Genomic DNA, 15,125 nt, shown 5'->3' on the forward strand with positions numbered 1-15,125 from the left:
CAACAACCCAAATCTGTATTTGTATTAGAATGCCAGTGAGATCACAGTTTTCATCTGCTGGCTCAGTGAAATTCCCAAAAATAGTTACATCCCTGTTAATGAGAAAAGTTAACATGGCTATTCCTGAAGGAGAAGTAACCAGGAACTCACAAGGAAACAAGCTACAGATTGTGCAGCATTATGAAATGTTGAAGAATGCCACTACTGTGAGTGTTTGAACAGACTAAAGTCATATCAGGGTCTGAACTACAGCAAAATATATGCACTTTACACTTCTACTGCCAGGAAAAACAGCTTGGGGTCAGTACTACAAGGAGCATGCATGGTTTAATAGGTATAACTCAGTTTTAGAGCCTGGGTTATTTGACATCTCTTTAAGTTACTCCAGCTCAGTCATATTTCCAGTGTGCTTAAAGCCACAGGGCACTGCAAGACCAAGCCTGAAACATCAGCCTTCAAACAGCAATCTTCTAAGTATGCCTGATTTTATTTTACCAGAAAGGCTACAAACACTGAGCACACACCTTTGGCTTCTGATTGAAGCACACAGATGTAAATATGAATTATGTTTTCATATCCTTTAGCCTATCAAACTCTATGGCATCAGATAAATAATGTCACTGAAAATCACTATAATAAAAAATACTGAAGAATGATCTCACACCCAGCAGATTAAAATGGGAAAAAATGGCAGGCAATTCAATACAGAAAATTTCAGTCCCTGCACATTAAATTTGGACTAGCCCTAGCTCTGTAAAAAATAATAGTGTTACCTGCCTCACAAAAAAACCCTTTTGACTGAAATCCACTGCAGCTACCTGAGAAAGTGTACCAGTCAGAACTATCTGCAAAAGATAGTGCTGTGGTACCATGCCTGGGAACATATTCTGGCAGGAATCTTGTCTCAAAATTTTTATTATAATTTTCTTTGTTTAAGTGAATTTCAACTCATCCTACAGCAGGTCATGTCCCAAGTCAACTGAGGGGAAAATCCCCAGGAACGTCCCCATTTTCAACCTTCACCGCCTCTTTGTGGGGCACCTTTAGCAAGGCTCAGGCCTTGCAATATTACAATAAGCACATTATGGCTTTAAAGCACTTTGCAAAACAGGCAAACTGCCAAAAGGTGTGCCACAAACATATGTAACCTGATGCCTTAATAGTTCAGGACCCATCTCAAAGCAGTTTTTGGGAAAGCACTAGTAGGAACCCAGGATACTGCCAGCAGCACGTAAGATTAGAAGAATGCTTAAACAAAAAGCAAAGTCCCATCTAACAGATATGCCACGATTCAACCCTACACTGTATTTAGTTACTGAGCACAAAAACTCCTCACAAAACAGCTCCAAGGACTTGATTTAGTTTTCCTGTTTCAACACAGCTGTGGCCATCCAGCAGACAAATGAAAATGGGAAGGCAGGAAAGACTTACTCACCCTCTGGCTACAGAAAAAAGTGATTGTTCAAGATCACTATTTGCTGTGTCTGCATTCCCTCCCTTCGGAAACTTAAGAGACTTCCTGCCTTTAGTTAAAAATACTAGCATGTGGATTGCTCTGGAAAAGTATTTACAGAGCTACGGAAAGTCCTGATCTCAGCATAAACTTAAAAAACTGATGCTGTCTTTTAAGAAACTGGCAGCTTCCTCGTAGTTTTATCTGGAATTTTAAAATTCTGAAAAGCTGGAGTGAGAGGGGAGAGAGGCCAGTAAACTGAAGTGTATCCACTGAGAAGCAAAGCTCAGCTCCCCACCTTGCCATTTCACAAATATCCCTTCTACCTAAAACACATCAGCTATGCAGATCAGACACACAGCTCTTACAATGCAACTGTGAAAAGCAACTGCCTTTAAGTTCCAGCTGTTTTATCTGTGTTAGAAGTGTCAAGTATTTACCCCAGCCACTGATCAAGATCACTTGACTTCCAACATTTAGCTGATTCAGTATCACCAGCCTCGGGTCCAGCATTCAGGTCAGCAAGACCACTAACTTCAACTTCTCACACAGCATTTCTTTTATTACAGATATATAGCTTCAATTTGGCTTATATTTTTGTATTGCAAAATAATTCTTTAAGCTTATTCCCTTGTCTAGGGAAGGGCAGACACAGTATCTGTAGGCAACGAAGCTGAGCTACTTTGTGGTTAAGCTGGGTTTGCCACCTTCTCAAAACACTTTTAGACAGTTTAGCCCGTCTTTACTGCAATTAACCCTTTAAAACCAAATACCTCAGGCTAGCCAAAACCTGTGCCCCACTCCCAGATGAATCATCACCTCAGTTCCCAGCCTCTACCTAGCTCAGCCTGGGGATTATCCCACTGCTACACCCACCCTCCCTCCATCCCTGTCAGTGCATCCTCCACAGGGGCCACAGCCACAAACCCGCACCTGTGCTAGGTTTACCCCTGGATCAGGAACCCTGTCGTGACCATGTCTCCCTTGAGGGACTCCAGCCTCGAGGGGCTGGCTGAGGAGCAGCTGAGGCCACAAAGGTCCCTGGAAGCATGAATGCTGCCGTGCCTCAGGGGCCTGGCACCTTTATGCTTCTATTTAGAGCAAACACATAAAGGTGTTTTACAAAAGCTTTCTTACCACAGATAGCACAATGGAAAATGCTCACAGCTGTGCTGTCACAGGCAGAGAGCAGCTGGTTCAAACAGCAAGTACCGTGTATCAATAACAAACAGTTTGCATGAGAAGGTGCAGAGAGGATCAGGTCTGGCCCTAGAAAAAAAGAAACCTCGAACAAACCCATAGTAATGTTGTTCTGTGAACAGTACGGCATAAACACTTCAAGTACAACCAGTGACTATGGTGCACAAATAACACTCATCTTGGAGTAGAAGACTGGCACAGGTTGCCCACAGAGGCTGTGGAGTCTCCCTCACTGGAGACATTCAAGAACCATCTGGATGCAATTCCGTGCCATGTGCTCAAGGATGTCTCTTCTTGGGCAAGGAGGCTGGACCAGATGACCCCCTGTGGTACCTTCCAACCATTAACATTCTGTGATCTTCTCCTCACCACAGCACTCTGGCCAAAGTGATATCCTCGTGGTATATGGAATTTGATTTGCCAGGAAGAAAAGCAATATAATTTTTCCTCCACTCTGGCCAACATACAATACATTTAAGGATGCTTCTGTGATCTCTAAATCAATTTGTAATCTATTTAGTTTTAGGTAACACTGGGGAGATGCTGGGAAGCTGAAATTGCTGCCTACTTTGCAGATAAACAAAATACTTCTTAAAAGAAGACAGTTTATTTCTCTCCATCTTGACAGGAATGTGACAACTGAAGTAATTTTGATCAAAAATGACGAGATAGTAAATGTGGAAACAACTGCTTCAAAACTGTTTTCAAAGTTGTTCAAAATTTGAAGGAAAAAAGTAAATTATATCTTGCCTGTGTGTAATGTACTCAATTTTTCTGTCCCTTTGAAGATGCACTACGTGGGCTCATGATGATAAAGTCAACTTTTCTAAAGGTATAAATGTCACATTTATAGAGTAAATATCTTTCTTCCATTTCCATTTGAAAGAGTACAGAGTATTTCCTGATCACTAAGGGGAGGTTGTGCTTGCCAGTCCTCATCACACAGACACAAAACCTTTTGTTTATCCATGCCCTGACAGCTGACAGTGGCCTGCTTACACCCAGCCTCACTTGAACAAAGGAGAATTAGTTCATGGACAAAAGCTAGCATCCTCAGTAGCAGGCAGCCAAACAATGTTCATTTTAACTTCTCTTCTTCAGCTGCTGTGCCACAGAGTCATTCTGACATGAGCAATTTATTTCCCCAGTGATGGACCTGATCTTCAGAGTATAGATCCATGCTTTCCCAACACCTGGAGGCAGGGATTTCTAGGGACCCAGGACTCATGCAAGAGCTGAGAATGGAACATGTCACAACAAATAACTTGCAGGCCTGAAAACTGTCCTCCTCCCAGCCTCCCTCTGCAAGTTCACAGAACAAACAGTTAACTTCAGTTCCTTGCCGGGCTCCTCAGATCTGCTCTGAGATGCAGAAACAACAAAGTGAGTAGCCGTATGAATGGCAGAAGTGACCTTATAAAAAGCCACCTCTTTCCTATGTAAACACAATGACCGGGTTATTACTCAGTATCTTGACAGCAAGACAGAGAATGAGACAGAAACACAGACAACCTGCCTCTGCTTTTCATCTTTCTGCAAAAGAGCAAAAGAGATAAGAAACCAACCCAGAGCAAGAGCTGCTGATACATGCCCTTAACAGACATTTAGTTAACATCATATCATAAAAAGGCACAGAAGTGACCATGAAACACCTCTAGTCTCAGAAGAGTTTACTGCCTTCTCAGATGTAGGGACTTCCCCACCATGAGCCACCCAATGAGAAATTCACCTTTGATACTGTTTTCTAAGAACGTCTTCAGGGTCAAGATGATTCTAAAGAAAGCAAGCCCAACTCAAGTACAGCTACTTCATGCATTTTCCTTCAGATCATTCTGTCTCAGTGGGAAGGGGGAAATGAAAATTTTGCTGTTCAACTAGATGTTGAGAACAGGTGTGCTGTTTGCCTCCTTTCTGATGCCAAATATCTCACTGTGTAATAAGGACTTCCAGAGGGGAAAGCCTCAGTACAAAAAAAGCAAAAACCAAAACATAATCAAACATCTCTATTTCCCTTTCCCTCTTCTCCTATCCCTTCAGAAATTAAGATATTATAAACTCTAGGACAAGGCCTACATTTTTGCCCTGTAAGCTTTCAAATACCAAAATATAAAAAGAAAACAAAAAATCAGAGGAGACTTGTATTCTTAAAACAAGGTTTGTCAACAGCCTTAAGTGCTCAGCACTTCAGTGATTTGTGGTAAATCTTAAGCACATCTAAGACACTTGCAAAGCAATTTTCTCAGACATCCTCTAGAGGTTTAGTATTATTTTTTTTGCAGGTATAAAGACTGTGAGTGAAGTCTTTTAGCACACTTGCTAAGAGTGCTAAAAGGAACAGTGCCAGACTTAGCTTCATCTCATGAGCAACAAAAAACGTACTATTACAGCACTGTTTGTATGATCACAGCATCCACTGCAAATGAAATCACAGCATCATTTTCTGTCATCTACTTTATTAATCATGGACCCAATACAGGTATCACCTTATTTCTATCCCCATTCTAAATTAAATATATTTTTTTAAGTCACTATTAACAGGAAGTTATATGAATTTTCATTTTCCTTTACAATAAACCTTTTGAATATATTTGGAGTAATGTACTTCCCAAACTTTGGGAAGCACAGTCTATTATTCCTCTATCACATATGAGAAAGCTCTTCAAGAAATCCGTTTAAGAATCATATAAAATAACAAAAAAATTACACAAATCTGTTTTAAAATGTTAAAAATTATAGATTTTGCTATGGACAATAACATTAGACTAGCATTTCAGTTTTCTTTACATTTCCTCCAGTACCACACAGCCTTGACTTAGCACAAAAAAGCTCTAACTTCCTTAGGCTTGTGGTGCTGAAGAGAATGACCACATTCTTTTCAGCCTTGCTGGAGCTGGTTTTCATTTCCTTTCCTCAGGAACTGCCATATTCACACAACCACCAAAGACACATCTGCTGACACTCAGAGCAGGCAAAAAACAACACACTATGCAAGAAAAGCTGATCTGATCTACACATTTCAATTAGCTGCTGTTCTGTCAACTGCCCCACTGGAAAACAACACCAAGAATTTGAAGTCTCACTGTTGATGTGTGTTTCAAACACTGAGTGAGGCTGGTTTTTAGAAATTTCCCAAACCTCTAAGGGAATGAGTATCTTGCAGGTAATTGTATGTGCTTACAAGAGTATTTCACAGCCCACTGTGTCACTACAGCATCCGTACTGGAGAGAGAGGACACAGAAAAACAGTTCATGGGAGTATCTGCAGAAGCACAAAGAGAGATTAATTTCTGTGCTATATATCACATCTCTCCCCAAAAGTGTATTTATCAGGGAAAATAGAGCCATCTCCCAGCTGCCAGACGAGAAGAGACAACAGCAAATAACTAGCAGCCATTCCCAATGCCACCCTGTTATTCTGGCACAGACACAGCAGCAAAGTCAAAAAAATGAACTTGCTGAGACAGGAAAATTTTTGCAGCAGAAGCACCAGAGATCTTCTAAATAGGTTTTCTAAGACATTCAGAAATTAGTATTTGAAAGAGTGAACAGTACTTCCATAAACAAACAGTTCAGCAGTTTGTATGTTTTTGTTGATATATGCCAGCATGAGCAGGAGGTTTCTGTTTAGAAAAGAAGATTTAGATCAACAAGCTAACTTTTGTTTCACCAGGCTTTCAAAGTGGAGGAAAGACAAGGGAAAACACACCCAGCAGCCATAAATTACTCCCAGTTCTTGGCTCCAATTAGATATCAATTTCCAAAGGACTTGAGTGGGCTGAAAATAAAAAGCAGGGACTTAAACCACATTTATGTGAAATATTTGGCTGCATAAGACATTCAATGACAGTCTGCTTCTCTGTAGTTGCCTGGGATGTCCTGGGGTTGCTTTGTCAGAATATCTTAGAAATCCCAGCAGTAGATCATATGCAAAAGAGAAAGAGGCAAAATTAAAAATCTCCATGGAAATATCCTGTGGCTATTAGGACCCATTTAAATTCTTGCTTATAAGACTGTAAAAAACTGAAGGACAAACTGGATAGGTGTAGTGCTAGGAGAATTATGGTGATTTGAGAGTAAGAATTACTATAAAAACTAACAGGAAGGACAGGAAAAAAGTTCCAGTTAGTCTGAGGAACTGGGTAGTCAAAAACTTACCAGCTGAAAGCACTGAAAAAATATTTTTGACAGATATGGATGACACTGGGAACTGACCAAAAAAAAAAAAAAAGCCCCAAAATAAAACCCTCACTACTCTGCTTTCTGCAGATAAACCCAATGACTCTCCTACTGGCTGCAGTTTGCAGCTAGGAAGAAAACTCCCCTCAGCAACAAGCATATGCAATATCCCAATCAAGGAAGAAGATAAATCCATAATGTTTTTCACAGAAGCCTTTGCAATTTGCTCTTGCCAGCTTACACACGATCTTTCCCCTTGCCAATATATATTCCAGAAGCACAGTTTTAAGAGAATTTTGCACATAGAAATGGAATGTATTCTGAATTAATGACGCTAAATAAACTTATATTCTGAAAAGAATTCAAGTTTTCCCATTTTACTTTCCTCACTAATGCTTGTTCAAAGCAAGCCCTGCCTTTTGCAGAGGAAATGTCACTACTCCAGCACCTTCACATAGGATAGAAACAGTTTTAGCAAGACACAAGGCTGTGTGACTGCAAAGAAGCCCAGTTTTAAGCTAAGAAAAACCATGTAACCCAGACTTCTTCATGTTCCATGGCTGCCACCCATCCTAAGCGATGTAGGCATGTTTAGGATCTCCCTAGCACAGAGTAAACTAGAAATTTCATTTACATGAATGTCCATAAAAAGAAACACAATTTTAGATCAGTAGGATTCAGTGCTACAGAGAAACTAACTAGGACCATCTAAAAAAAAAATTAAATCCAGTCCCTTCAACTCTTCCTGTCTTAGAAGATTTTTAAATAAAAAAAATAAATAAATAAACACAAAACAAAACACAAAACCCAAACAAACAAACCAATGAAACCTCCAGCAATTTAAAGCCTTGATTCTTTGTTAACAAATGCATTCTCCACTGAGATATGGTGAGGGGAGATGTTCCTCATGGAGAGCAGTGCAAGCAGGGCATTTCTTTCAGCATGAGCTGCAGGAGTTAAAACATGCAAGTCAAGAGGAAGCAACAAAAGAGCTGGCAACCTTTAGGTTTTACCATGTGCAAAATAACTGCAGAATTACAAATTGGGACTCTAGCAAAATGAACTGCAGCCTTTGGGGAACAAAATTATGTGTAATAAGAATGCCTGTCCAAAGAATACAACATAATATGCTTCAATTATTTTGAAAAACTGCCTCTGCTGCTAAGCCCTTTTCTCTTTTGCATATAGCCTGCTGTCCAGATTTCTAACACATTCTTGTCAAAGCAGCAATCCCAGGACATCCCAGGCAGCTAGAGTCTGTCTAAGAACTAACCACTTTAAATACAGAAAGAATCGCCTAACAAAACCCTCAATTCTACAAAATGCAGATTTTGTATAAGCATCACTCCAAAAGGCAAAGCAGCTAATGACAGCTTTAGGAAGAGCTGCAGCTCTCATTTAAAAATGGAGTTGAGAAGCTAATGATTAAGGATACAGCTCCTTAGGACAGCTGTAATCCTGTAAACATTAAAAAAATTACACAGAATTAGCAATAACGGCTCATTTATCCCCACAGCTGTGCATTTATTAGTCAAAAACACAGCACACAAACCGCATTCACACACCTGCCCATCAACACCTGAGTAACTTGCAGTATGTGATGACCAATTCCACATCCTACAACCTCAGGTGGCCACTGAAGTGGCCACCTCCAGCTTTATGAGTGGAGTCAAGGCCTCAAAAGGCACAGGGGCAGACTGATTCCTATCACCAACCACAGCATGAAACAAGCTGCAGAGACCATAAAAAGTATTGTATATTAATTTATTCCAAAAATTTCCATGTATTAAATAAACCAAATCTTGTATTAAACACTTTTCCCAAGTAGATTATTCCTTAGCATTACAGCATCTCTCTGTTTCACCTAGTTGGTACAAAAATTTAATTCCCAATGCATGCCACTGTCATTCCACACCACAAAGTAACAGACACGATCATTTTTTGGCTCTTTCTTATTATGACAGTGGTGCCAAAGTAAGAGTTTTTCCTCCTCCACCTCCTCCTCTCATTTTTGGTGTCTCTTCTTAAAGCTTTATCAGCTTTCAGTCTCGATTTAGAGCCTTAGAAAAGCACGAAGCTTGTCTGCAAAGCAGTACCCTGGAGAAGTTAGGAGGTGGCAAACTGAATAGGTAGTGTGTGAGCTGAATGACAGTGCAAACCCTCTCAGCGAGGTGCAAGGAGTTTTCAGCATGCCCTGCTAAAAACTCAGAAGATTAAGGAGGCTAAGTCAATACTTATCTTAAATTCCCTACTTAGATGTCCTCATATACAGGCATGAGAAAGCAAAGAAGGGCTACTTGCATTAAGGGATGTGGGGCAAATTAATGCAATGGAATTTTGTAATAGGCTTTTCGAATAGCGTGAGAAAAAAAACATTGGGGAAAAGTAGAAAGTTCATTTCGTACAACTCAACTCCACCCACTGCCACACGTTTCGAGACATAGGTCGTGGAAGCTGCTCAGCAGCAAGCGCCAGATCGCCCTGGACTTCCTTCTGTCACCACAAACCCCAGCAACTTCCTTGCTATGGGAGGGCCCCGGGCGCAGGGAAGGGGCTCTGCCGTGTTCCATCACAGCAATATTTCCAGGCATACACATGGCATATCTCTATTATTAGGAGCAGTAAAAAAGGATTAAACTGCCTCCTCTCCCAGCAATTAGGAGTCGCTCAGGACTCTTAATATCATACTGTCCTACGCGCCAGCAGATCTTTAAATTCATCGTGTGTCTGTTTGCCTGTATTGTTCCTAATCACAGAAGCTCTGGGACTTCTGAAAGCCCGGAGGAGCTCAAAGGCAGGTGGACTTCAGCACTTCACGTACAGGGCAGCAGCAGCACCACGAGAGCCCGCAAGCGAAACTTTTCTTGCACTCGCGCTTCACTCCTGGCTGCTCACAGAGCAGCCCGTGAGTCACCCGGGGCAGAGCCCCCTGCTCCTGCCGCCCGTGAGTCACCGCGCCCCGCCGGCCACGGCCGCCCCGCCCGGGGCAAGCGAGGGGAGCGGCGGAGCCCCGCAGCCTGTGGGGCCCCAGCCCGGCCGGGGTGACACTTGCCCCAAGCTCTGTCCCCCGGCGCCCCCGCCGCACCCCGGGGCACAGGCGGGCGAGACGCCAGCAGCCGTGAGGGGCAATTCCGCCTCCTCCCGCCGCTGTCCCGCGGGGATCCTCGCCCGCTCCCCGCCTTACCTGAGGCGCCGAGGGCGGCGGGCAGCCATCCCGCCTGCCCGGCAGCACCGGGAGCTGCCGCCTGCCGCCGCGCAGCGCCCGGCCCAGCGCCGCCAGCATGGTCCTGCACCTCCGCCTCCTCCTGCCCCGGCGGGGTCCGGCCCCTGCGGCCTGAGCCTCGGGCCGGGCAGCGCCGCTGCCGCGCTGGGCGTGGGCGAGCCCGAGCGCAGGGAGGGCGGCTCCGCCGGCGGCCGGGGCGGTGTGTGCGCCTTCCCTCGGCCCCTTCCCGCCCGCCGCCGGAGGGGCCGGGCCGGCCCGGGCCGGGCTGTGCCGTGCCGCTCCCTCCGTCCCGCGGCTCGGGCGATCCCCGGCGGCGGCGATGCGGCGCTGCCCGGCCGGGAGCTGCTCTCGTCCCGCCGTGCCCAACCCACCGCCCTTTGCTTACAGGTGATGGCACTCCTGCTCCGCGTCGTTCTTCTTCTTATAACTGAAACAGGTTTTCCATTAAAAAATATTAAAATAGCGATTAATGCCTGTCTTACCAGAACATCTGACTCCTCTGTCGCTGAGTATTGCGGTTTTTTTGAGGAACGGGACTATCGCTGCTCCTGGGTTTCAGTGAAATAAACACATTCAAATACCACAGAAATGAACAGCAAAGCGACAGATCGCACTCTTGTAGTTAGTTTATGTGAGAGTTTACAGCAGTAGAGCAATTAGCAAGGCTTAGCATTTTCCTATTCAGTCATTTGTTGGGTATCACTTCCAAGCCCACAAACACAGGTTTTCATGCTCAGTACAAATCACTGAAGGACATCAGACCCTCGGCACTGCACCAGGGAATCATACCAGGAAGCTTTGTTATTTTCTTCTGCTTTCTCCACCCTTGATGGTGTTCCTCCAAAGCAATGCTGCATAAAACAAAACCTTCCCTGAGGATGAGAAAAGGATCTTAGAAAATGGGCTGCTGTAGAGCTGAAAGTGCCACTGTCATGGAACAACTCTGCAACTGCACACTTGATGGTTCAAGGGGACTAAATAAGTCCCCACTTGCGTTCATCTTCTGAGCTCTGGAACAGAAACCTCCAGCAGCTTAGACTTTAGGTCATGTAGACATTCACTCACATTTCAGGGCCACTGTGGTCTATTAAAATGAATGTGATCCCAGGAAACAGTAGAAGAGCAGCTGTGCTATTAGCAGGCAGTGACTCCCAAAGGCATCAATTTGTGATGCAATCACTATTAGTATTTACTTTAGCAAAAATTCTCTGAATTTTTTTTAGTAATTTCCCTTTACAAAACTAAGTTAATTTCTCAACCTTTTGTGGCTTATTAGATAATTTATATTAGGATCCACAAAGTTCCCAAAGGTGAAATAAGGATTAAATGGTTAGCTATATTAATTCAAGATGTAATATTTATGGTTTTATCAAGCAAAGGTAATTAGGTCCTGGCAACTGTCTTTCCTTTTTCATTTAATACTTCTATCACATAATGATGGCTTTATCAAAGTTATCTTCTTTGGAGAGGAAAAACAATGTCGGTACTAGGAAACATAATTTAATTTTGGTCATTGTTCAATGCTGCATTTATTTTTTGTACTTTGTTTTAAAATGTTGATAAGGAGCAAAGAAGCACTGATGCTCTCAGCAACTTGTGGATGTTAACTTATAGAGAGGACTGGGAACCAAGGCTTATGTTTTTATATACAGGCAGGAGAATTAAGAGAACATTAGTCACTGCCAAATTTAAATAGGTGACTTTGATGCTTTGAAAAACCTATCCTAAATTTACTTTTCACATCTGTGCAAGTGTCTCATGAGGCAACTCCTGCTTTTCTGGCTAAGCAACATGTTTTTGTCTTACAGTTTCCACTATAAATACTCCCTGTTCACTGTAACTTAGTAGCGTTTTTTTAAAACAATATCTCAAAAGGCATTTTCTTGTAGTTCAGGTCTAAAATAATGTCATATATAACCAACACCTGACAAAGAAAACTCTACATAAAATTATCATTGTATTTATCTGTTCATAGCCACTGAATGTCATGCAAATAAAAATTGCAGTGAATCACTGCAGTCACAGACACCATTAAAATGCCTATACAATGGAGTGAAAGGCAAAGTCTCTTGAGTGTAACTGCTAAAACAGGATCTCAACCTGAAGTGCGTTCAAGTGGGACAACTTTTAGGATGACTTGCTAGTTCCCAAATTTTTGCCTGTTCCCCTCTCCCCTCCACCATGCTTACAGTGTAGTTGGTAATAATAAGTTAAATTATATTAACCTGAAACTATCTTTGAAGGAGTTTTCTTGTTCTGTGAGGTGCAGATTCATCTCTTCCCTTCTGGTATCTATGTGTTCTGCCAATAAGAAACAGCACTTCAAGGGAAGTGACTTAGGCGTGCACAGCATCAGGGTTCTCTTCATGTCATGCAGACATGACTGGCCCCAAATCCAATGAGAAAATTACTAGGAAAGCAAGCAGATTGTTACAGACTTAAGACTTAGGTTTCAAGTTATATTCTCAGGGGTATTTTTTAAAGACAAAGCTATTTGCTAAAATAAAGCCAGAGGGAGTTCTAGGGAAGCCTGAAACGAAGGGGGAATAAAAGGGACCTGATCGTTCCAAGTGAAGAGGGGTCTATCTCATAAGTTTCATTCATTTCAAAAGAAACTTTATAAGATAGGACAGAAAGACACAAATAACCTTCTGAATTAAAAAAAAAAAAAGTTTTCCCTGTGCCAAATAGCAAGCCAAGAAGAGAGTCCCAACATGCCTCACCAACAGGGTTGTCAGAAACACACACCTGCAAGAGCAGAGATCTCTGCCCTGACCACAGGGAGGAATGTGACTGAAGGTGATGTGCATTATATTTCAAATACATACAGAAAGGAAAGGCACACAGACTAATTACAGGGTGATCACCTTCATTAGCCAGCTATAGAAGTCCAATGACAAATTTGATCAGGACCCCAATTATAGGATGATGCTCCCAGCACTCAAGGAAAAAAATATGATCAGATGTAACTTCAGCCATGATTACAGGGAAGCTAGAGCCCTTTTACTCATTCTCTGACTTGTTTTGTTCATCACAGTTCTTTAAATGCTTCCTTTTTTGTTCACAGGTACCTTTCCAGAGCTGGTGGGTGACAGAGAGAGAGCAGAAAAAAATCTCATGACAAAACTTAAAAGTCCCCCAACAATACCAAACCCACAGCAGAAAGTTTGACGTTCTTCCTCTAAGGCTGTTCTGTTCTGTTCTGTTCTATTCTATTCTATTCTGTTCTGTTCTGTTCTATTCTATTCTATTCTATTCTATTCTATTCTTCTCCTTCAGTGAGCAGGATGCAGCATACTCCTAGGAGAAAATTTTCTAATGCCTCTTACTTGAAAACCAACAGCTATAGGTTTTTCTTTCAACTCTTGCACACTATAGTTCAAAACAGAAAATGTAATGACATAGAATAAAATTCTGAGATACCTTCCAAAAAACATGCCTATACTCAGATTTATCTTGCATCTGGTGATGAGAAGCTGCTGCAAAATCTCTCCTCTTCAGCAGCAAATATGAGGTAAGCCTTGCTTGCAGAATTCGAGGTAAGGTCTTAACAAGTCATTAGTAAATAGCCTGAATTTTCTCAAAAGTCTCGAGACTGAATTCCAAACGCCTACATTTTCATGAAGAGGGGACCACTTCTGGACATGGTATCAGCAATGTGCCATTCAGTTTAAAGACAAGACTTTTTCAACAGGGAAAAATTATGTTCTCTCCCATGGCACAGAGCAAAAAATCTCTCTTCAAGGTATAAAAGAAGAGTTCATTGCAAAATATTACCCCTGCCAGTACTAATATACTAATCCTCCTGCTCTAGTAAAGAGAGTGAGATGAGACCTATCACCTCCCGGCATAGAACACAAAGAAAAGGTCTGTATTTTTTATAGAGCAGCAGATCATGCCACTAAGATTTCCTAAATAAACTGCTGGAAGGCGTGATGTCACATGGGAAAATACCTGGGCTCCAATTACAGAAAGAAATTCTTACTCAAGGCAGAAGTGCTTAGAGGTGGGGGCTCATAAATACACTCATTACAGAGTTGCCAGGCTGTCTAAATAGTACTGGAGTATTAAGTCAGTGCAGCAGAGACCCGAGTCACAATTAAAGTGAGATGGTATCATTTGCAGTCATTGCTTTTTCCTCCCTCTTCTGAGTCTTTTTACTGTGACTCCCCTTTTGCTTAGACTTTCATATATGCTTCCTCTGGCTTGTAAATATATCTTTGAAATGGCTGCATGACTGTGGATGGAGGGAGCTGGTGGGATAGTGGGGAGACAGGCAGAACATCCCCTCTGGCTACTACTGCAAAGGGAAATCAGCTTAATTTGCCTTGGGAACCACAGCTTCAGGGAGAAATACACAACAAACATGCCAGAAAGATATGGGTGGAGATCTTCCATTTCGAGTTTCAATTCTGGAGCCATTCCAGGCCCAGCTTGTGCTCAAGGCATCTGTCATCAGACAGCAGCAGCATGATGGAAAAGTTCAGCTGTTTCCTTTTCCCTGGCTAAACCACAAAGCAGAGCTTTGGCTGTTTCCAGTCTCAGTTCCTTCTGCACCACTCTGCCACAGAGACAGAGCTCAAGTCTTTAGCTCGGCACCTGCAGTATTAAAGAGATCATATAAAGTGGTTTTCCCCACGCAGGCAGCCTTAATGACCTACACTACACCTGAAAGACTGATGGCTTAAAACGTGAGAACACGCAAATTTAATGTCATCAGTGCTGGATAGGAAACAACTGTTCAGAGCAGAGCACAACCCTTGTGAGGGCTCTGCAGTGAAACCTCTGCCTAAGCATTCCATGCTAGTAACTGAGAGTGAGTAATGGCTATGCACAGGTCGACACACACCACTCAAACACACAGAACGTGGAAGAAGGGGAAAGAGGGGAACGGAACTAAACACTTCACATTCCAAACCTGCAAACAGCAGTAACAAATGACTCCTCAAAGTAAATGTTCATTATACCAGAGAAAGTAATGCACACCCACAGCAGCATGTTCTTTTTGTTAGTTTGCATTAAGTCTTTTCACACTAGTCATTATAAATGAACACCAGAGCCACAGAGTCACCA

At 42.5% G+C, this 15,125-nt stretch overlaps 1 protein-coding gene across 1 annotated transcript in view; it reads right to left on the reverse strand.

The window, feature by feature from the left end:
• MCUB (mitochondrial calcium uniporter dominant negative subunit beta) overlaps positions 1-10,407 on the reverse strand; it is a 45,493-nt gene extending 35,086 nt beyond the window's left edge. Inside the window, exon 1 of the mRNA XM_068187411.1 lies at positions 10,014-10,407. Coding sequence (XP_068043512.1) covers positions 10,014-10,112 — 99 coding nt within the window. The 5' untranslated portion in view covers positions 10,113-10,407. The remainder of the gene's footprint in view (positions 1-10,013) is intronic.
• Positions 10,408-15,125: the final 4,718 nt, after the last annotated feature.

Source organism: Anomalospiza imberbis, chromosome 4 (assembly GCF_031753505.1).
Source record: "Anomalospiza imberbis isolate Cuckoo-Finch-1a 21T00152 chromosome 4, ASM3175350v1, whole genome shotgun sequence".
NCBI classification, from domain to species: Eukaryota; Metazoa; Chordata; class Aves; order Passeriformes; family Viduidae; genus Anomalospiza; species Anomalospiza imberbis.